Genomic DNA, 20,367 nt, shown 5'->3' with positions numbered 1-20,367 from the left:
ACGGTCGTGGGACAGCTTAGCCTATCCAAGCGAGTGTAAATAAAAAATAATAATACTAATAATTTACATACATTATAAAAACAAAAACATACATTCATGATAATCGAATGCAATTAGACAGTTGCTCCTTCTGATGTCCCAGATTTGGCCACATAGGGGCAATATAAGATCACGTATCAGTAGTCTTCTCGTCTGTCGCCCTATTCTCAAACGCGAGACATGAGCCGCATCGCCCCCTATGGGTTGGAGTTTTGGTTTGGTTACACCGGAAATAATTGTCCAGCTTCCGGTTTACATGATTGTTGCTAAATGACGAGCTGCAGCAAGCTTTAAGCGGACGCTTTTTAAATAGCAACAAATACAGTCTTAAGTTACTAAGGACTGCTACTTAATTTATAATTTATTTAGTGTTTCGTAAAACATTTCAAAACGCGCGGCCGAAGAAATACATCGCCTCGGTGCGATGTTGTTAGCAAATGTGTCAATGTTTTATTGACACATTGAACCGTAATATAGCTGGCTAGCACAGCGTCTGTAAAATACTGAACATTATTATTAAGCCTCTTGGGAACAAATTGGATAGAAGTCCCGGAAGGTAAGAGGAAACTGCTGTTTTCATCGCAGCTAACCTGTTATCATCAGCGAAAGTTAAACCTGCAGTATCATCAGAAATGTGTTTTAAGTTTAAGATATATTAGTACTTGTGTAATGTTTACAATGGTAACATTGTTTTCTCAGAATGTCCGACTCCGACAGTGATGAGGACCAAGATCGCCCTTTCTCCATTACTGGCTTCTTGTTTGGGAACATAAATGAAGATGGCCAACTCGAGGGCGACAGTGTCCTGGACAACGTTAGTCTTTCAAACACAAAAAACATAAAGTTACAGTAACAGTAAGAGACCATCTTAACTACTTTTACACGGCTACTTGTTTTAATGGTGTCGGTTCTTAAACCCAGGAGTCCAAAAAGCATCTGGCCGGCTTGGGTAATCTGGGTCTGAGCACCCTCATCACAGAGATCACCTCCAATGAGGATGATGAGCAAGAGGAAAGTAAAACACCCACCAATGTGGATGCTGAAGGTGAGTGGATCGGAGCATTAATACTAGTGGAAAGTCATTTTTTTAATTCTGTGTTTACTTCATCAAGGTTGGGTGAAAAGCACTGAAGATGCAATTGATTATTCTGACATCAGTGAGGTTGCTGAAGATGAAACACGGAAGTATCGACAAGCCATGGGATCTTTGCAGCCCTGCAGGAAAGCAGGTGAGCTTCCCATTATTTATAGTAGAGTATTGGTAGAAGCCGAAACCTTTTGTGTAATTATGTTAATGTTTTTATCAAATTCAATAATTGCAGATGATGAAGATGACTACGATGCCGACTGCGAGGATATTGATTCCAAGCTCATGCCTCCTCCCCCACCTCCAAGCTTTTCAACACCCGCTAAAAAAGAAGAGCCTGCATCTCAGAGTGCAAATGGTATGCATAATTGTTTTTTTACCTAGGTCTGTCAGTGTGTAGTCAAACTGTATGCTTGAATATAAATAAAAATATTCTAAGGATGATTCCTGCTTCAGAACAATTGAATTTTGCACCTGCCTCTCCTCACAGTCGGGGAAGAGGGTGATGGTATTATCCTGCCGTCTATCATCGCACCATCATCTACTGCCGAAAAGGTTGATTTCAGCAGTTCCTCCGACTCAGAGTCAGAATCGGACCGCCCCGGCCTGGCTTCCGGGCCCGGAGGCGAACCGGACAGCCTCACCCTCCCGCTTGCTGGCATTATGCAGAAAGATGCTGCCAAAGCGCTACCTGGTGTCACAGAGCTCTTCCCCGAATTTAGACCTGGAAAAGTAATGTATCCTCTCCCTTGACACCATCTCACACATACTAAGCACTAACAGTGAGTCTTTTGGATTTCCTGTCAGGTTCTGAGGTTCTTACGGCTATTTGGCCCAGGGAAAAACATGCCGTCGGTATGGAGGAGCGCCCGAAGGAAGAAGAAGCGGAAGCACCGGGATGTCCAGTCTGGGACTCCTCCGCCTGAGGGAGAGCTTGCAGAGGAAGGGCAGGAAAAGTCGGGGTGGGTTTACGAGTATGCTACCCCTCCGCCCCCTGAGCAGTGTCTATCGGACGATGAGGTAAATATTCAATTTAAAGCTATCCAATAGTATCCCCAAAATATCAGCTTTATTTGTACTATTGTGTAATTTATTACTGATCTTCTATGATATCAGATAACCATGATGGCACCCGTGGAGTCCAAGTTCTCACAAACCTGTTGTGACGGCGACAAGGAGACAGAATCGCGGCCTAAAGTTGCCGAATGGCGATATGGGCCTGCCCAGCTCTGGTATGACATGATGGGGGTCCCCGAGGATGGGAGTAATTTCAATTACGGGCTGAAGCTGAAGGAAACGGAGTCCAGCGAATCTCAGGAGCAAAGTGCACATGAAGAAACGACAAGGACCGCTAAGGAGGTTGATTGGTGGCCACTTGTAGTTATACTGCAGAATTAGCTTGCACTTTTGATTTTATCATCACTGCATTTGCAGGGTCACAACGGCCACGATAACGAGACAGAGGAGGACAAATTGGCCCTGGAGAACGAAGTCTTCTTGATGGTGACGCAACTGCAGTGGGAGGATGACATTATCTGGAACGGGGAGGATGTAAAGCACAAGGGCACCAAGACTCAACGTGCTAGTCTTGCAGGGTGGTTACCCACAAGCATGACCCGCAATGCTAATGCTTATAACGCACAACAAGGTGAGATGTCAAGTTGAAAAATGAGCTGTGCATAGATATGTTTCATGCATATCTGTTCAATTTTTCAGGTCTGACGAGAAGTAATTCGCAATTGCTCCCATCTACCCCTCCTCTTATGCCCAAAACCTTGTCCATAACCGGCTTGAAGCGGGACAAAAACAGCCACGATCATCAATGTGAGTTGGCTAGAAATGACACCAAAACTACAAAGATGTTTTTTCATTTATTTTTTTTTCTTCTTACCTGTGTATGTATTCCTCTGCAGCCAATCAAGACGATGATTCTCCTTGGTTCTCAATTTTCCCCATTGACAACGAAGAGTTAGTTTATGGGCGCTGGGAAGACAACATTATCTGGGATGATCAGGAAATGGATCACTTACTCACTCCTCCGGTTCTCACACTGGATCCCAATGATGAGAATATCATTCTTGGTATGTTCACGTCAGATGCGAGGTATTTTTCCTCCGCAGCAGTATGTCATAATGAAAAAGTCCAATCCACTACAACTGCTGTTTTTCTTCCATCTCGTCCTATTTGAAAAATTTTAATTCTACTTTTTTTAAATGTTTTCTTTGAAATTTAGAAATTCCCGATGAAAAGGAAGCGTCGACATCTCACTCCCCGTCAAAAGAGAACAAGAAGGAAACGGCAATCAAAAAGAGTCGCATCCTGCTCGGGAAAACTGGGGTGATAAAAGACGAGCCACAACAGGTAAGTCATCCCCACCGTTCAGTTCCTACAAAGCTGCAGTGCGTTCAATGTTTTCTCTCCACTCAGAACATGTCGCAACCTGAGGTCAAGGACCCCTGGAACCTCTCCAATGACGAATTCTACTACCCCAAACAGCAAGGTCTGAGGGGGACGTTTGGCGGCAACATCATTCAGGTGAGCTAAACTTACAAGAAGGAACGTCTATGTAAATGTGGGAGAGATTTTAATGAGCAACACGTTTCTTGAGCAGCATTCCATCCCAGCCTTGGAGCTGAGGCAGCCCTTCTTCCCCACCCACATGGGGCCCATGAAGTTGCGGCAGTTCCACAGGTCCACATTGAAGAAGTACTCTTTTGGACCTTTGGCTCAGCCCGGTCCACATCCTGTCCAACCTCTGCTCAAGCACATTAAGAAGAAGGCGAAGGTGAGACAAGGCTCAAAATTTGCTCTCGTACCTCCGCCGTGTATAAACAACGGATGGTGTGAATGTCCACACAGATGCGAGAGCAGGAGCGGCAGGCTTCGGGAGGAGGAGACATGTTCTTCATGCGCACCCCGCAGGATTTGACGGGCAAAGATGGAGATCTGATCCTGGCAGAGTACAGCGAAGAATACCCCCCTCTCATCATGCAAGTCGGCATGGCCACCAAAATTAAAAACTACTACAAAAGAGTGGGTGTCGTGTTTGGTGGCTTTGGATGATTACAATTGTCAACCACTATTAATTGGAATCTCCATTATGCAGAAACCTGGAAAGGATCCTGGAGCGCCAGATTGCAAATATGGAGAAACTGTCTACTGTCACACGTCACCTTTTCTGGGTTCTCTGCATCCTGGACAGCTGCTCCAAGTCAGCATTAAAGCACTCACTATTCCGTTGAGGATTTGTAATCATAATCCTTTTACTAATTCCCGTGTTATTTTTTTTTTTCACCTCCTTCTAGGCTTTTGAAAACAACCTTTTCCGCTCCCCCATTTACTTGCACAAAATGCCCGAGACAGATTTTCTGGTCATCAGAACACGCCATGGCTACTACATCCGAGAAATCGTGGACATTATGGTAGTCGGTCAGGCCTGCCCCTTATACGAGGTCCCCGGGCCCAACTCCAAACGAGCAAATACCCACATAAGAGACTTCCTTCAAGTATGTCCACTCGCCTGACTTCATTTGAACAATTTTAGGCTGTGTACATCTGCCATATCTCAACTGCCAAATCTTTTTTTGCAGGTGTTCATTTACCGCTTGTTCTGGAAGAGCAAGGATCGCCCGCGGAGAATTCGCATGGAGGATATCAAGAAAGCATTTCCGGTGCATTCCGAGAGCAGCATCAGGAAAAGGCTGAAACTTTGTGCCGACTTCAAACGCACCGGTACAGTTTGTATTGAATATTTAGTGTTTACACCAGTAAACTTGAATTTCATGTGGTGATATTCTGCTCAAGAAAAATCTGCATCTTTACACCCTGATGCTCCGTGTTCATTCATGGAGGGAGCTTTTTGTTCATCTTTGTTCCAGGGATGGATTCCAACTGGTGGGTGCTGAAACCTGATTTCAGATTGCCCACAGAGGAAGAGATCCGAGCCATGGTGTCTCCGGAGCAATGCTGCTCTTACTATAGCATGCAAGTGGCCGAGCAACGACTCAAGGTGATGCGATTCAAAGTTTGTCATGTTCTGTCGACAGCTGCAACAGCAAATTTTTTTAACCATACCGTCGCTTTACATCAGGACGCCGGATATGGCGAAAAATCGTTCTTTGCACCAGAGGAGGAGAACGAAGAAGACTTTCAAATGAAGATTGATGACGAGGTGTCTTTTTTTTTTCTTCTCCACCTTCCAGTCTCGTCCATCACTATACGATACAATTTGGACTAATCCATTGTTATTCTCATGTAAGGTGCGAACAGCTCCCTGGAACACAACAAGAGCCTTCATCTCCGCCATGAAGGGGAAATGCCTTTTGGAGGTTACGGGTGTGGCTGACCCCACGGGCTGTGGAGAAGGTTTCTCCTACGTCAAAGTGCCTAACAAGCCCACTCAACAGAAGGTGTGAAATGCTTGCGTGATGTGGCTGCTTACTAGAAACTCATTGGGCAGTCAATGAGGGGTCGGGTATTCATTTCCCCCTGAATCGTCATTTCATATGGAAAAATAAGAAAGATTGTCTTCTCTTCCAGCATGCAACTTATGTCCATAAAGCCTTGATGCTGGTGAGTTTGATATGGAAGTACTTAAGGGCCCTGACCTCAACCCAATCACACAATTTGGGGACGAACTAAACGCAGAAATTTCGAGCTAGCAATAGTAACCTAAATGCCAAACAAAAAAAAAGTCGTCTTTTCGAAAGTCTTCCCAGTTAAAGTGTTGAGGCAACACTGATTGGAGGTTTTGGTCAGGTGACTTTTTTTCACAACATAAGGTGGGAATGTCTTACAGGCAATACTGAATATGACCATCCTTGTCTTTTCTCATCACCCAAAAGTGGAATTCGATAATCATAATCTCCTGCTGACAGCCAGCTTTTACATTTTGGCCAGATATTCTCTTCACTTTTAACTTTCTTTAGGTGTAACGGGTGACTGTTGTACTGGGCGTGTGGGTGATCCGTGGTCGTTCCCTCCCCCCGGGTGAATGTTGCTTGGATGTTGAGGTTTTGGGCCGTATGATTATTTTTCTCAGGATGACAAAGAGCCAACCCCTGCTAAGAAGACCGTGACTGGGACAGATGCCGATTTGAGGAGACTGTCACTGAAAAATGCCAAGCAGCTGCTGCGCAAGTTTGGTGTTCCAGAAGAAGAGGTAAGTTTGACCGAAGAGGTTATGAGCTCTAAAAAGACTTTTGAGGATGTTTATCAGCCATTTGAGATATTTTATATATATATTTTTAGCGCCACAGGCCAATGCTTTCCCTATGCTTTCTGTTTCCACTTTTAAATCATTTGAAGGTAATTGTGCTGGTTTGTACTCCTGTCGATTAGATAAAAAAGCTCTCACGCTGGGAAGTGATTGACGTGGTGAGAACCATGTCCACCGAGCAGGCTCGTTCAGGAGAAGGCCCCATGAGCAAGTTCGCCAGAGGTTCACGTTTCTCTGTCGCCGAGCACCAGGAGCGGTACAAAGAGGAATGTCAGCGGATCTTTGACTTGCAGAATAAGTAAGACACACTTGGGTTTATTCTTGATGTTTTCTGTGGACTTTTCAACTCACCTTGCGGCGATGTCCTTTGCCACAGGGTGCTGGAGTCGACGGAAGTTCTCTCCACAGACACAGATAGCAGCTCAGCCGAGGATAGCGACTTTGAGGAAATGGGAAAGAATATTGAGAACATGCTGCAGAACAAGAAGACCAGTTCACAGCTGTCACGCGAGAGGGAAGAACAAGAGCGGCGGGAGCTGCAGAGGATGCTGATGGGGGAGGAGAGCGACCGTGACAACAAGGGGCGGAAGGAGCGCCGCAAAATCTTGTGTGAGTCGCGGTTCCTCGTTCACCGGTTGCCCGCGACATCGTGATCGTACCGGCGGAATGCAAATTGTGCCTTGTGTCTCTTTTTAGCGAGCTCATTGTCCACCAGCTCCCACAAAGATGATGACACGTCGTCAGTCACCAGCTTGAACTCCGCAGCCACAGGACGCCGACTTAAGATCTACAGAACCTTCAGGGACGAGGACGGCAAGGAATATGTTCGCTGCGAGACTGTGCGCAAATCCGCCGTCATCGATGCCTACACCAGGATCCGAACGACCAAGGATGATGAATTCATGTCAGTAATTCCATTCAAACCTTCTCATAACTTTTGTCATAAGAAATTATGTTCCAACGTTTTTACAGTGGTGAAAGATTTCAAGAGTGCTAATTTTCCTCATTTAAAAACTAAACAAACTTTTCCTTATGTCTGTGTGTCTTCAGACGAAAGTTTGCCCTCTTCGATGAGCAGCACAGAGAAGAGATGAGGAAGGAGCGTCGGCGGATCCAGGAGCAGCTGAGGAGACTAAAGCGAAATCAAGAGAAAGACAAGTTCAAGGGACCTCCTGAAAAGAAGTCCAAGAAGATGAAAGAGAGACCAGACCTCAAGGTAAAAGTAAGCTTGCTGATTAAGTCCTCTATTTTTTTTCCCTCTCTTATCTCATTGAAATGACATTGAATAGGTCTTTACAAATTTTTTGATCATGGCAGATTTTTCTTCAACCTTTGCCTCTCTTCCCTAGTTAAAGTGCGGCGCATGTGGTGCCATCGGGCACATGAGGACAAACAAGTTCTGCCCACTCTACTATCAAACCAACGCACCCCCTTCGAACCCGGTCGCCATGACAGAAGAGCAGGAGGAGGAGCTAGAAAAGACAGTCATCCACAACGACAACGAGGAATTGATTAAGGTGGAAGGCACAAAGATCGTGCTTGGCAAGCAACTCATTGAAAGGTATGTTGTTGTTTTTTTTCCTGAAATGATTTGTCTATTTTTAAAGCATGCATTACTTCACTTTTATTTTTGGATCAACAGTGCTGATGAGGTGCGCAGAAAATCTCTGGTGCTCAAGTTCCCCAAGCAGCAGCTTCCTCCGAAAAAGAAGAGACGAGTTGGCAATGCCGTGCACTGCGACTATCTGAATGCAAGTAGCAGTAATGTTGACAGATTGTTTGAACATAAAAAAGGAAGAGATGATTTAAAAAAAAAAAAAATCATACTTGTAGAAACCACACAAGGCGATCCACCGCAGGCGCACCGACCCCATGGTGACCTTGTCCTCTGTGCTGGAGAGCATCATTAACGACATGCGCGACCACCCTAACGTAAGCGTGATCGACAAACTTCTTCTCAGTCAACTTGTAATTTGCATTTTGAAAAATAATTCTCTCTATCCTCCAAACAGACATATCCGTTTCACACGCCAGTAAACGCCAAGGTTGTGAACGACTACTACAAAATTATCACGCGGCCGATGGACTTGCAGACACTCCGGGAGAATGTCCGCAAACGAATGTATCCATCCAGGGAGGAGTTCAGAGAAGCCGTTGAGCTTATATTCAAGAACAGCGCCACATACAATGGTACTTAAGTGACACCTTTATGATTGTTTTTTTTAACTATCATCATTTACATCGGGTTGTGTTTTTGCGTTTTAGGAGCAAAACATCCGATCACGCAAGTTGCGCAATCAATGTTGGATCTGTGTGATACGAAGCTGAAAGAGGTAAGTGTGACTGCGCTGATTTTCTTCTGTGTCAAGTTTCTTAAATCTTGAAAACATACTCAGACGTTGACCTTTGCATCCACAGAAAGAGGACAGACTGGTTAGGCTCGAAAAAGCCATCAATCCTTTGCTCGATGATGACGATCAGGTGGCCTTCTCCTTCATCCTTGACAACATCGTAACCCAGAAGATGATGGTCGTACCAGACGTAGGTTTTCCTTCCCCAGCAAAATTGTTCCTTCAGATAACTATCAGCTCATTTGCACTTTCCTCTGCTCTAGTCATGGCCGTTCCACCAACCTGTCAACAAAAAGTTTGTGCCTGATTATTACAAGGTGATTATAGACCCGATGGACCTGGAGAGTATCCGCAAGGTGAGGACCACAAATATACGATCTCTAAACATGCAAAAGGACTTTCTGGGGGAAACTTGAGTTATAAAAAGAGATGTAATATAACTTTTCAAAACATGTCCACTTTTCTCTTCTAAATCATCAGAACATCTCCAAGCACAAATACCAAAACAGAGACGCCTTCCTCTCAGATGTCACTCTCATCCACACGAACAGCATCAAGTACAACGGTGAGAGAATTTCTCGCTATGGGACTTTGAGCACAAAATGGTTTAATCATCTCTTTTGTGTGTTTTTCACAGGGCGCGACAGTCCGTACACCAAGACAGCACTCGATATCATCAGTGTGTGCAGGCAGACCTTAGATGAGGTATGCTGAGACATAACTCTGCTGGTCTAAGCAATACAAGTAGCAATCACGCTGAATTCTTTTAAGCAGGAATGTCGTAATCATTTCCGTCTCTTGTGCCTGCAGTATGATGAACACTTGACACAGCTGGAAAAGGACATCTCCACGGCCAAAGAGGCAGCTCTGGATGCCGCTGACTTTGAGAGTCTGGAGATGGCTCACGGATCATACATGGGACAGGTAGACGGACGGCGATTTGAGGAAGCTCCTCCGAAGCAGTTAGAACATTGTTTTGGTTTTCCTAACATCAACACCACTCCTGTTTGCGCGCCCAGTACGACGAGGACGATAAAGACATCTCCACAGCCAAAGGGTCGTTTATGGACTTAGAGAGGCTCGCCTCAGCTTCGCCCTACATAGCCCAGGTATGATAGCAGCCGGGCCGCCATTTTGCTGGAGTAGTTCAGAAAATGGTGCTTCCATGTGAAACACACTGGAACTTTATCCAGCACCCTTGTCTCTTTTTTGCCACACCCTGTAATGTTCCTCTCGCCTTCAGTATTTCCTCCTTACTAACAATCCTTCCAAAGGCTCTTTGTGGCTTTCATCTTTTACAGTCATGTGTAGTGTCTCCTTTTGTCTTTTCCTTCACTCTTGTCACTTTGTGCAACTTCTCTGCCATGTGTTTGGCCAGCCTGCTGATCTGTTTGACAGCGGTGCTTCAGGCCCATCCAGGGCACCCAGCAGCCTTTTCTCTGATGGACCTCTAGTGGTTGCTTCTGAGAAGAGAGGGGGGCAGGTATGGAACGAGAGTCAGTAATCAGGCTTGTTCCACCTCTCGCCAGTCCATCCTCTGATTATCATGCTTGTCGAGTTTGTAGAGTCAAAAGTCATTGGGCATTCTCACTGAGAGGTTGTAAGAGCGGCTCAGTCTGTTTAGTCTGTGCTTTTGAACTCGATTTTGGGATTTCAGGCTCGCCACGGCAGACGGCTCAGGGAAGAAGAATCGGATGTGGATATTGAAGGCTTTGAGGAAGAAGACGGAAAACCGAAAACACCCGCTCCTGTGAGTACTGCACTATTCGCATGAGCACAATCAAGGATGGTAGTTTTCATCAAACGCCTGTGCTCGTCTGAGCAGGCCGAGGATGCCGAAGGAGATCTCGAGGATGACGATGACGACGAGGAGATGTTGCTGCCTCCTCGCAGACGCATGCACAACCGACAGGAGGAAGAAAATGAGCGCAGATCCAACCCCCACACTCATGCCAGCGTGCTGTATCAGGACTTGCTCATGTCCGACGGGGAGGATGACGCCAGTGAGGAGGAGGGCGACAATCCATTCTCAAGTAAGTTAAAGCTTCAAGGAGTTTCCTAAGATAACCATTTTACATTGTTCCGCTTTGTTCCTCACCACTTCTCTAGCCATCCATTTATCGGAGAGTGGCAGTGACTCGGATCGAGAGGTCGATGTGCGACCGCCTCCGAGGCGAGCGCAGGAGACGGCGCGCATGGGCATGGAGGACGAGAGCATGATGTCATATGAAGCAGACGGGGCCGATGATGGGCCTCACATGGAAGACAGCAACGTCAGGTACCAAGAGCCTTACAATCAACTCACAGCCAAATATTTGCAAAGCAAGGATTCTGTAGCAACTTTGGAGGTTTGAATGGAATTTTCGGTTCGCGCTGTCCCTCTTTTGCATCTCAGCTATGGCAGCTTTGAGGAGAGCCGCAGTCGAATGCAACCGTCAGCCAGGGGGAACGTAGAAGACGATGGCATCAGCGAGGAGGAAGAGGAAGACGAAGAGGATGACACACGTGGGAGAGGCCCAGCTCCACATTCTCAGGTACGCAAAGTAGCAACACGTACAAACAGAGAAATGTTACAAGATAGAAACAAAATGGTTTTTGTGCCTCCAGTATGATGAGAAGGAGGGCAAATGGTCATTCATGGACTTGGAAAGGCACAACACAACACCTGCACCGTACGCACAACAGGTAGGACAGAAACGATTTGTCTTTTGTGATTTTTGTTTTGCGATACTCTTTATTATACCTGCATAAGTGCTTCAGAAAATAGTTGAGTCACATCACCTCTTCTAATGCCCCTACCGTTCCCTTCTTGCCTTTCAGCCATGGCAGCTACGAGGAAACACGCACGATGAAGGCAACAGTGAGGAGGAGGAAGAAGACGAAGAGGAAGACGCTCGGCGGAGAGGTCCAGCCGTACTTTCGCAGGTCCAGCTCAGTGAGGATGAGGAGAGCGAAGAATTCAGATCCATCGGAGGAGACAGCGACATGGACTCGGACTAGATTACTTTTTTTGCTACCAATATCAAGACAGAAAGTTTGAAACTATTTTTTTAATACATTTATCATGTAAATATGTAGTACAGTGTTCTGTGAGCCATTTTTCACAAGTGCTTGTAACGTCAGCGCTTCCCATTGTAAATTTCTGCGTTTATTTTACCCATTATATTTATGTGAGACATTTGATTTCATTCTGTAAACACAAACTACATTCTTTCAATGGAAAAATAATAAACAAGAATAATTTCTTCATTGTCACATACAAGGTAGCTGTAAAGTACATTACGAAAAATTGGAGCCTGTGAGAGACAATTGGTGCTTTCTAATCGAATGCTTAGTAAATGCTCCCCTCGTCGAGGATACCTTACATAACACCATTACGTCCGCTATGGTAACTCAGCTATAAAAAGAAATAATTCAACCGGATAAATGCAAGACAATGTCGTTGCAAGCATCCTGCTCTCATCCAATCAGCGGCTTTATAAACAAATGAACACAGTCAAACAATGTGCCCTTATGTTTCCGCCGAATAGTGTCGGCTGAGGTGATTCACCTTCGCGTTGATGGCGAAGTGCCGCCCCAAGCTGCAGTGGTTGACCTCTCAGGTGAAGCATAGACACACGCATTAACAGACAAGTATCTCTTAGCACGATGAGAGATCCTACGGGGGCTGAGAGACTGAGACCTCTGCACTTCCCTCGTGGCCGTCTTGTGGACTGAAGACCCGCTCACCAATTGTGACCAGTCGTTAGACTTAGTAGATGCTTCCACATAAAAGACAAAAGATATTTTATTCCAATTTTACTGCCCATCCACAACAATTTATCCTTACCTGATGGTGTGTTTGGTGTTTGATGATCAGGCAGGCAGTCATCGGTGTCCAAACTCCGACTGTTTCTCAGAGCCTGGAGTGAACGAAGGCTGGTCCTAAGGGGTGATTCTGTCCTGGCTGTTTTATTCAGAGGTCAACACATGCAAAGATATTAAAAACGGATAACATCAGAGAAGGTAATCTGAATTCTTCATATACCTCGATTTTGAGCTCTTTTGAGCAACTTGAACTGAGTGACTTGCTGACGAAGTCGAACCTGTGACGACACAAGATGTATTTCCTTTCCATTGCATCTATTGTAAACGTATCAAGTATTACTTGTGGCTCGGGACTTCTTCTGTCTGAAACACCAGCGGGCGCGGAGATGTAGTCCTGTCGTAAACCTACAATATGGACACCAGGTTACATCGAGACAACAATAGAATTGTGTTCGACTTACTGTCTTCTTGTATACGGGCCATTAGGTGAACATCTGTGATGTCCTGCAATTTGTAGCTGGTAGTTATGGACTCACAGGGCATAGCCAGATCATCTGTTTAAATACAAAAATTTGGGATATGAATGACATGTTTACTGTCAATGTTAGATTTACTTCAGGTTCATTTCAGGCGCTAATACCCAAAGAGGTGTCGTGTGTCGTATTTGTAGATATTTTGTCATTGTGAGGATCCACACATGCACTGTCGGTGTGATCTTGCGCTGCAGGCTGTTTGTAAAAGATACTCCTGTAGCAACTGCTTGTTTCTGTATGGAAATAAAAGTGCGATGAGATCAGTCACGACATGTTAGAAGGGGAAGTGTTGCTTTTGTGTCGCTTACTTTGATTTAGTTTATTGCGAAGTAAACGAGATGCGGCCTCCATTTCAGGACTCGGATTATCCAAGACGTGTCGACACCATCTCAGAGGTGACTGGTTGTCGTCTAATATCTGCTTTTTTGGAGATTCATATAACCTGTGTGGGATCCAGTTAATTCAGTAAAAAAAAAAAAATACCATTTTGGTTAAATTTGTGATATATTTTGATGGTACCTACCAGCTTTCATCATCCTCTTTATCATCCTTTAGTTCAAGAAGGTCCACTAAGTCCAAAACAGTATGTGTTCCTGGGTCTTTTTCTTTTTCATCATGAAGCATCATCCCATCCTTGGCAGCGAAGGACACTTGAGAATTAGATCCAAACTTTAAAAAATCTAGTCTCATCCTAGCATCCCTGGCAAAAGACCGAGAAGTGTAACTTTTCATTCCCGTTGGTTCGGCCCACTTGCTGGGACGTGGATCTGACTTTCCCTCGCTTTGGAATATAGGATGGTTTGAGCGAAAATCATCGTTAAAATCCAAACTCCAGTTTTGCATGGCCAGGTTTTGGGTATCCATTTGGGTATCCTTAGCGGAGACACGTTTGTCAATCCTGAGTTTCGGTTCAAAACTTGCTCAGCACACGATGCAGCACTCGGGCTTCGATCTACTGACCCAGATTTCTAGAGCAGGGCTGTTAATTATAGAGCCGCAACAGATTGGATGGATTTAGAAAAGCATCACAAGATTATGTGGATTAAAGTGTTGGCAAGTTCCTGCTAAGAAAGAAAAAAGTCAATTAGCAGCACACTATCAAGGAACACTTTGATATTCCGGAATGCAAGCTGTGTTAAAAACGTGATTTTTACCAAAAGAAATCTCAGCTGACACTTTGGCCATGATAACCTGCAGCAATTATTTGATACATTTGACAATTACGCTAACACTATACATAATTTTTGCAGATACAAACGTGTACAGTATTATAATAATGCATGTACTTCAAATTCATGTCATTTAATTCTATTAGTGACCACTAGGTGGCAAAAAATACACTGTCCCTTTAAAATCAGGGGTGTCAAACATTTTTTTTCGCAGGCCGCATTGTACTCATAACTTCTTTTGGAGGGCCATTATGACTGTCAACCCAAATAAATGTATGAGCACCTCATATTATATACAGTAAAAGCTACAAAACAAACTGACAAATAATTCGTTTTCAAATCAGACGAGTAAAAACTGGTCAAATATTTAAAAAAAAAGATATTAAAAGTGAAGACAATTTGCCATTCTAGTAATGACACACGAATTTGATGCACAATTTGTCTTCGCAGGCCACATAAAATGATGTGGCGGGCCGCATCTTGCCCCTGGGCCTTGAGTTTGACACACGTGCTTTAAATGTTTAAAATAAAATAAAAATGCAATTAAAATGTATTGCACATAGGTGAATAAGAATTAAATAAAAACAGATCTTAAAGACTAACCCTTTAAAGTTAAATACCACATAACTGCACTTAGAACATGAACTGTACATGCAGATGTTACAGATGAAAACTAAAAAATGTCCTGGAATAGATAAAAAAAAAAGGCAAATCAGGCTGAATTCAAACTGGCTTCACCTCCGTGACGTCATAGCAAAGAAAGTGGGAGGTGTTTTCCTGCGGCACCTGCCCCCCCACCCCCTCCCCAAACTCCACCTCCACACCCCTGCTTACTTGTATCCGCCTCACGAATAGCTCGCAAACGGCGAAGTACTTTTTTTTTTTTTTTTTTAAATCCATAACCGTAAAGCGGTAATATGCAGCATGTGGATCCAATAGTTAAATAACCACCTGTGCCAGTGGGTGGAATTGGAGATGAGGGACGACGGCCGCAAAGGTGAACTCGTCAGCCCCTCTTTGGTCAGGCCCAGCATCACCCAGGTAGTGTTAAAGCTTCGTATTCTACCAATAAATATAGTTAGAATTTGTTTTTCTAAGATGCTGTTTAATTTGTGGTGGTAAAGTTTCCTCGCTTGCTCGAAGACAAAGCAGAGGTGAAGTTGTCAAACCTGTCCGTCCACATATTTGTTTTACTCATTACTGTCGACAAAAACCGTAGCAATTTGTAACAATTTTCAACCTACGCCTCGCGTTGTTTGTATCTGTAATCTTAATGAGCCGTTATAATGAATTGATAGAAAGTTTAGCCTCGTTTCATGCTGATGCTAAGCTGTTCTTCCATGTTGTCCCGTTTGTACACGGGATCGCATTTCTAGCTACAACAAAATGCGTTTGATGAATCGATTCATTGGGAATAATTACACAATTAAATCAAACGATCTATAATCGATGTGCCTTGAGAGATTTGTATGATGTCCTCGTTATAAAAGTCCATTTTCTTAAAAAGAAAAAAATTGACACCAACATAATATATGTTGAAAAGAAGTATGCCTATGGAGAGTGATGAAATCAGAGAATACTTTTTTTTTCATTAAAGAAAAAAAAACTGGCAATATTATATTGCATTGAGGAAGACTTTTTGCGCAGCGTAACCCAAAACTCAGAAGCCCCCACGATCCATTCCAGGGTAATTTCAGATTTCTTAGGAAAACAAGAATTGATGGGAATGCTGAAGAAATAATCTGCTCTAAAATCAGATTGTCACCACCATAAAACCTTTATGAGGAATATAAGCAATGATTTAAGTATCATTTTACTATTCTTGATTGTTATTCATCCTAAAGTTTAGATGCTCGCTGAGTTGATGCTTCAGGAAGTCAAGCTTTGATGAGGTCTAATAAGACCTTTGAAGGTGTGTGTGTGACTGACAGCCTGTATAATTTGCGCTTCATAAATATGCCAATCATACCTCACAATTTGACAGCACCTAAAGTAGAACTGCCATTATCTTAACTTCCTCCTTTGGCGGCAGCGTGTGAAAATTGTTCCTTTTAACTTTGACAGCGAGGCGGAACAATGGGCTCGAAATAGGCCTTTAACATGCCAAGTTGAGATATTATCTCAAATCAGTTATTCAATTACATTTAATGTGCTTTTTGTCCTGTAGAATTCGATCAATTTGAATGGACATACGGCAAACGGCCTGAACCACACAACCGCTGGATCACAGCTCGAGTCTCCAACTCAGAGTCCAGAACCCGTCTCGAACGCGCCCATCTCCAGGGGCCATTGGGGCGGGAAGTACGAGTTCCTGCTTTCTTGCCTCGGATACTGCGTGGGTTTAGGGAATGTGTGGCGGTTCCCTTACCTTTGCTATCGCAATGGAGGAGGTAAGGGAGGGGTGCTGATATCAAGCATATTTGCATGGCTTTTGTGTTTGCCTTTACACTTTTGTCACACCTATTTGAGTAAATCTGGGTGTGATCTGCCTTTGTAATCATTTTTGGCTCGCCGTTCATTCGATTGAACTTAAATACTCCACTAATCCTTTGTTTATATTATTCGTTAGTCCCACTCTCTGTGCTATGCAGCTTCACGTCCAATGTACTCGAGTAAATGTAATACCCAAACCCCCTAACAAAAAACTGGATATTATTTCCCCTTCTTTGACCACATCTTAACCAATACACCAATGTATTCAAATTCGAGACATGTCTTTCTACTTTCCCAGGTGTCTTTCTTATCCCCTATTTCATCATGCTCTTTGTCACGGGCGTTCCGCTCTTCCTCATGGAGCTGTGTCTCGGCCAGTATGGAGCAGCCGGCCCGGTCACCGTATGGAAATGCTGCCCTCTGCTTAAAGGTACCACAGAACATTTATTAGACTTATATCTGCCGACATACGGGGAATTTGCGCCCCCTTGTGGCCACCTGCCCGGTCACGATGCCATGGAGATTTTGCGGGGGTTTTGCGTCACCTTGTGGCCACTTGCCTGGACATGTGATGTACTGATAAAAAACTGCGTTTCTGGAGATTTGAATAATGCCCAACATTTCAAGATACATATCTTTACGTTCAGCGAGCACTTAAATGGGACTGGTGCCAACACACAAAACGAATTGTAAGGTCTTAAAGGCTGCTGATTTTCAATGTTGCAGGTATCGGCATTGGCATGCTGTGTGTGGCTGTGCTGGTGTCTCTTTACTACAACGTCATTATGGCGTGGACGTTTTATTACCTGGGCAGCTCGTTCCAATATCCGTTGCCTTGGTCATGTGACGCCGTCGCCAACGCTGCCATCTGCAACGGCTCCAGTGGGGAAAGTCTCAGCCCCTCGGAGATCTTCTGGAAGTAAGTGCGCAAATACATGACAGCAGACATTTAATTTTCATGAGACTCACCAATTCTTTTTTTATTTGATTTTTGTTAAGTGAGCGTGTGCTGGGTGTGGTGAACAGCGCGGGCCTTCATGACCCGGGTCCAGTCCGCTGGCCCCTGGCCCTGTGCCTCCTGGCTGCCTGGGTCATCGTCTTCTTGTGTATGCTGAAGGGCATCCACAGCGCTGGCAAGGTCACCCACTTCCAAAGTCATCATCGTGTGGTTTGTGTGAGTTGTGCTCACTGTCGCTTTGTGTTTTTAGGTGGTTTATGTCACGGCTACATTCCCATACTTCGTCCTGCTAGTTTTGATCATAAGAGGTGCTACTCTCGAAGGCTCTCTTCAGGGCATCGCTTTTTACCTCACGCCCGACTGGAGACGATTAACCAGCGCACAGGTAATGAGCAGTAATGTTCTTGATGGCGTCACAAACCACCGCAGATTATTTTTCCTTGACCTGAACTATTTCCGCTCACATATTTAAAAGGTTTGGAATGATGCAGCTTCACAGATCTTCTACTCGTTGGGTATCGGGATTGGAGGAGTGCTTTCCATGGCCTCCTATAATAGGTTTGACAACAATGTCATCAGGTGAGTTCACTTACATGAGCAACACGGGAAATGACGTTGTCCCCTTAATTATTTTATTATTTTTTTTAATTTCAGAGACACGATCATTATCACCACTGGAAACTGCCTCACAAGCTTTTTTGCAGGCTTTGCTATATTTTCAGTTCTGGGCCACATGGCGTGGAGGAGAGGCGTGCCGGTTGAAAACGTGGCAGTTTCCGGTACATTATAACTTCACATGTCTGCAAAATGTGTTTACTCTGCTCAAATTATGTTTTTTTTTTTCTTTCTCTGGGTCACAGGTCCCGGATTAGCATTTGTTGCTTACCCGGAGGCCCTCGCTCTTCTGCCAGGCTCAGCGTTCTGGTCCGTGCTCTTCTTCCTGATGCTTTTCATGCTGGGGATTGACACGCTTGTAAGACATATTAGCGTTTCTGTCTTGACCTGCACACTTGATGATCCTTTGTGCTCTACCACGTCACAGTTTGGCAACATCGAGGGCATAACCACTGCGGTACTGGATGAGTTTCCACAACTGCGAAGGAACACCAAGCACAAGTCGTTGTTTCTTGCCGCGCTTTGCAGTTGCCTCTACTTGATGGGTCTTCTCTTAGTAACTGATGTAGGTTTTTTTCTTTTCTTTTTTTAAATATAAATATACACTGCAACCACCATCCTCCATTTTGTCATCATAGGGGGGAATTTACTGGTTCACTCTCATTGACTCCTTCAGCACTAGTTTTGGTCTCATCATCCTCACCCTCTTCATGTGCATTGGCATCTCCTTCGTCTATGGTAGTCCATATTGCTTCACTGAAGCCTGTAATCCATGTTCTCTTCATTTTTATTCTGGGTGATAACTGTCATTTTGGTTTATCAGGAGTCAACCAGTTTTGCCAGGACATCATCGACATGATCCGTTATTGCCCTCCCTGGTGCACTAAAGTTTTGTTGTACTTCAAAGCATGCTGGGTATTCTTCACGCCCTTTCTTCTTTTGGTGAGTGAAAACGAGTCAACATTGTCCTCCCCCCGACTCATTCGGTTTCTGTTTGTGGTTGTAGTTTATCCTGACCTACATCTTCATTGAGATGTACAGCACGTCTCTCCATTACGGCAGCTACGTGTATCCTCGCTGGGGGAAAGCGCTGGGGGTATGCATGGCTACGACCTGCTGTCTGCAGATCCTCATTTGGGCCATTGTAGCCATCTGCAAGGAAACTGGAACACTGAAAGAAGTCAGTATCATGACCTGTTCCAGGATGAATCTAACTTTGAAGCTTTACATTGTGTCTTGTGCTTATTTTCTGCAGCGTTTCCACAAATCAATTCAACCACTGAACTCCTGGCGGTCAAACGTCGCAGGGGGTGTGGGGGGGAATGTGGCTGCTGAAAGGGTGGAGGATCTTTTCTCAGTCACTCTCACTGACATGGACTTTACTGCGATGACATGGGAGGAGGGGAGAGGGATTTGACGACATGAGGAACCACACAGAGAGGAGCAGATTTTTTTTTTTTATAATGAACTTAAAATTTTATGACTTAATTTGCTTTAGGTTGGGATAAAACCCGTTACCATATTTCATCGCGCAAAATTATTGCTAGAGAATGCTGCTTTATTTATGACTTATCTTTTTAAATTGTTTCAATATTTTCTCAAAGTGGACTGTAATTTAAACTGTACATAGGTTCTGATGATCATATTATATATAGTCTGTAAGAACAGTCTCTTATGGAACTATTGCCACAAATCTACACCCAATATACTACCCAAGATGAATAATAGGTATATAATAAATGTGTTTGTAGCTTAAATAAAATGCCAAATAATGTTTATTTTACAACACTATCTAGTTTATTGTAGACTTACACATTTCACAGGGCCAATTGTCATTAAAGGTTCTTGACTTCTTATTGTAAAGTCATTTAAACATAGCTGTATACCGTGTATTTAAATTGTTTTTAATATAAGGATGGAAATTGGTGCCGCCTTTATTCTGTGTGCTGTTTTTATCATTTGTTTTCATTTAATATCCCTGTAAAGGCACCTTATCTGGTATGAGGTAAGTTGAATAAAATTAACTTTTTAAATCGTTTTCCTGAAAGGTTAATTCTTCATAATTTTATTTGTAATTACTTGTAGTTTCCTTATTTAGTATCATTACTTTTCTACAAGCACGTACGCTATGCTACCAGAAGAGGGCAGTGATGAATC

The 20,367-nt window shown here is 44.0% G+C and overlaps 3 protein-coding genes across 3 annotated transcripts; 2 read left to right on the top strand and 1 right to left on the bottom strand.

Moving 5' to 3' along the window:
- The first annotated feature begins 276 nt into the window (after nucleotides 1-276).
- On the top strand, nucleotides 277-11,957 carry taf1 (TAF1 RNA polymerase II, TATA box binding protein (TBP)-associated factor). The gene is made up of 44 exons (XM_049741712.1): nucleotides 277-595; nucleotides 739-853; nucleotides 961-1,084; nucleotides 1,152-1,268; nucleotides 1,362-1,484; nucleotides 1,617-1,858; nucleotides 1,934-2,146; nucleotides 2,243-2,485; nucleotides 2,561-2,774; nucleotides 2,843-2,950; nucleotides 3,040-3,207; nucleotides 3,360-3,487; nucleotides 3,554-3,661; nucleotides 3,738-3,911; nucleotides 3,986-4,159; nucleotides 4,233-4,337; nucleotides 4,432-4,632; nucleotides 4,717-4,858; nucleotides 5,005-5,135; nucleotides 5,217-5,297; nucleotides 5,386-5,535; nucleotides 6,168-6,287; nucleotides 6,467-6,642; nucleotides 6,721-6,953; nucleotides 7,041-7,248; nucleotides 7,395-7,560; nucleotides 7,694-7,905; nucleotides 7,987-8,110; nucleotides 8,178-8,276; nucleotides 8,357-8,534; nucleotides 8,610-8,677; nucleotides 8,763-8,885; nucleotides 8,959-9,051; nucleotides 9,176-9,260; nucleotides 9,333-9,400; nucleotides 9,506-9,619; nucleotides 9,715-9,804; nucleotides 10,074-10,178; nucleotides 10,353-10,445; nucleotides 10,521-10,728; nucleotides 10,805-10,973; nucleotides 11,091-11,229; nucleotides 11,303-11,380; nucleotides 11,516-11,957. Exons 2-44 carry the CDS (start codon nucleotides 740-742, stop codon nucleotides 11,693-11,695), a joined length of 6,189 nt encoding a protein of 2,062 aa, XP_049597669.1. The 5' UTR covers nucleotides 277-595; nucleotide 739; the 3' UTR covers nucleotides 11,696-11,957.
- On the bottom strand, nucleotides 11,792-14,951 carry LOC125981770 (SLAIN motif-containing protein-like). The gene is made up of 8 exons (XM_049741709.2): nucleotides 13,559-14,951; nucleotides 13,344-13,477; nucleotides 13,143-13,268; nucleotides 12,964-13,056; nucleotides 12,843-12,907; nucleotides 12,723-12,780; nucleotides 12,525-12,641; nucleotides 11,792-12,456 (listed from the first exon to the last, which is right to left on the bottom strand). The coding sequence occupies exons 1-8, from the start codon at nucleotides 13,897-13,899 to the stop codon at nucleotides 12,242-12,244; spliced, it is 1,149 nt and encodes a 382-aa protein (XP_049597666.1). The 5' UTR covers nucleotides 13,900-14,951; the 3' UTR covers nucleotides 11,792-12,241.
- A 155-nt stretch (nucleotides 14,952-15,106) lies between these two features.
- On the top strand, nucleotides 15,107-20,248 carry slc6a7 (solute carrier family 6 member 7). The gene is given in 16 exon segments (XM_049741708.2): nucleotides 15,107-15,146; nucleotides 15,149-15,172; nucleotides 15,175-15,245; nucleotides 16,372-16,594; nucleotides 16,936-17,067; nucleotides 17,364-17,556; nucleotides 17,637-17,775; nucleotides 17,846-17,980; nucleotides 18,071-18,174; nucleotides 18,250-18,374; nucleotides 18,456-18,568; nucleotides 18,638-18,775; nucleotides 18,849-18,948; nucleotides 19,034-19,152; nucleotides 19,217-19,390; nucleotides 19,466-20,248. Coding segments are annotated over 16 exon segments (1,977 nt in total). The 5' UTR covers nucleotides 15,107-15,121; the 3' UTR covers nucleotides 19,628-20,248.
- Nucleotides 20,249-20,367: the final 119 nt, after the last annotated feature.

The sequence above is a fragment of the Syngnathus scovelli genome, chromosome 15 (assembly GCF_024217435.2).
Source record: "Syngnathus scovelli strain Florida chromosome 15, RoL_Ssco_1.2, whole genome shotgun sequence".
NCBI classification, from domain to species: domain Eukaryota; kingdom Metazoa; phylum Chordata; class Actinopteri; order Syngnathiformes; family Syngnathidae; genus Syngnathus; species Syngnathus scovelli.
This window is presented reverse-complemented; position numbering and strand designations above follow the sequence as displayed.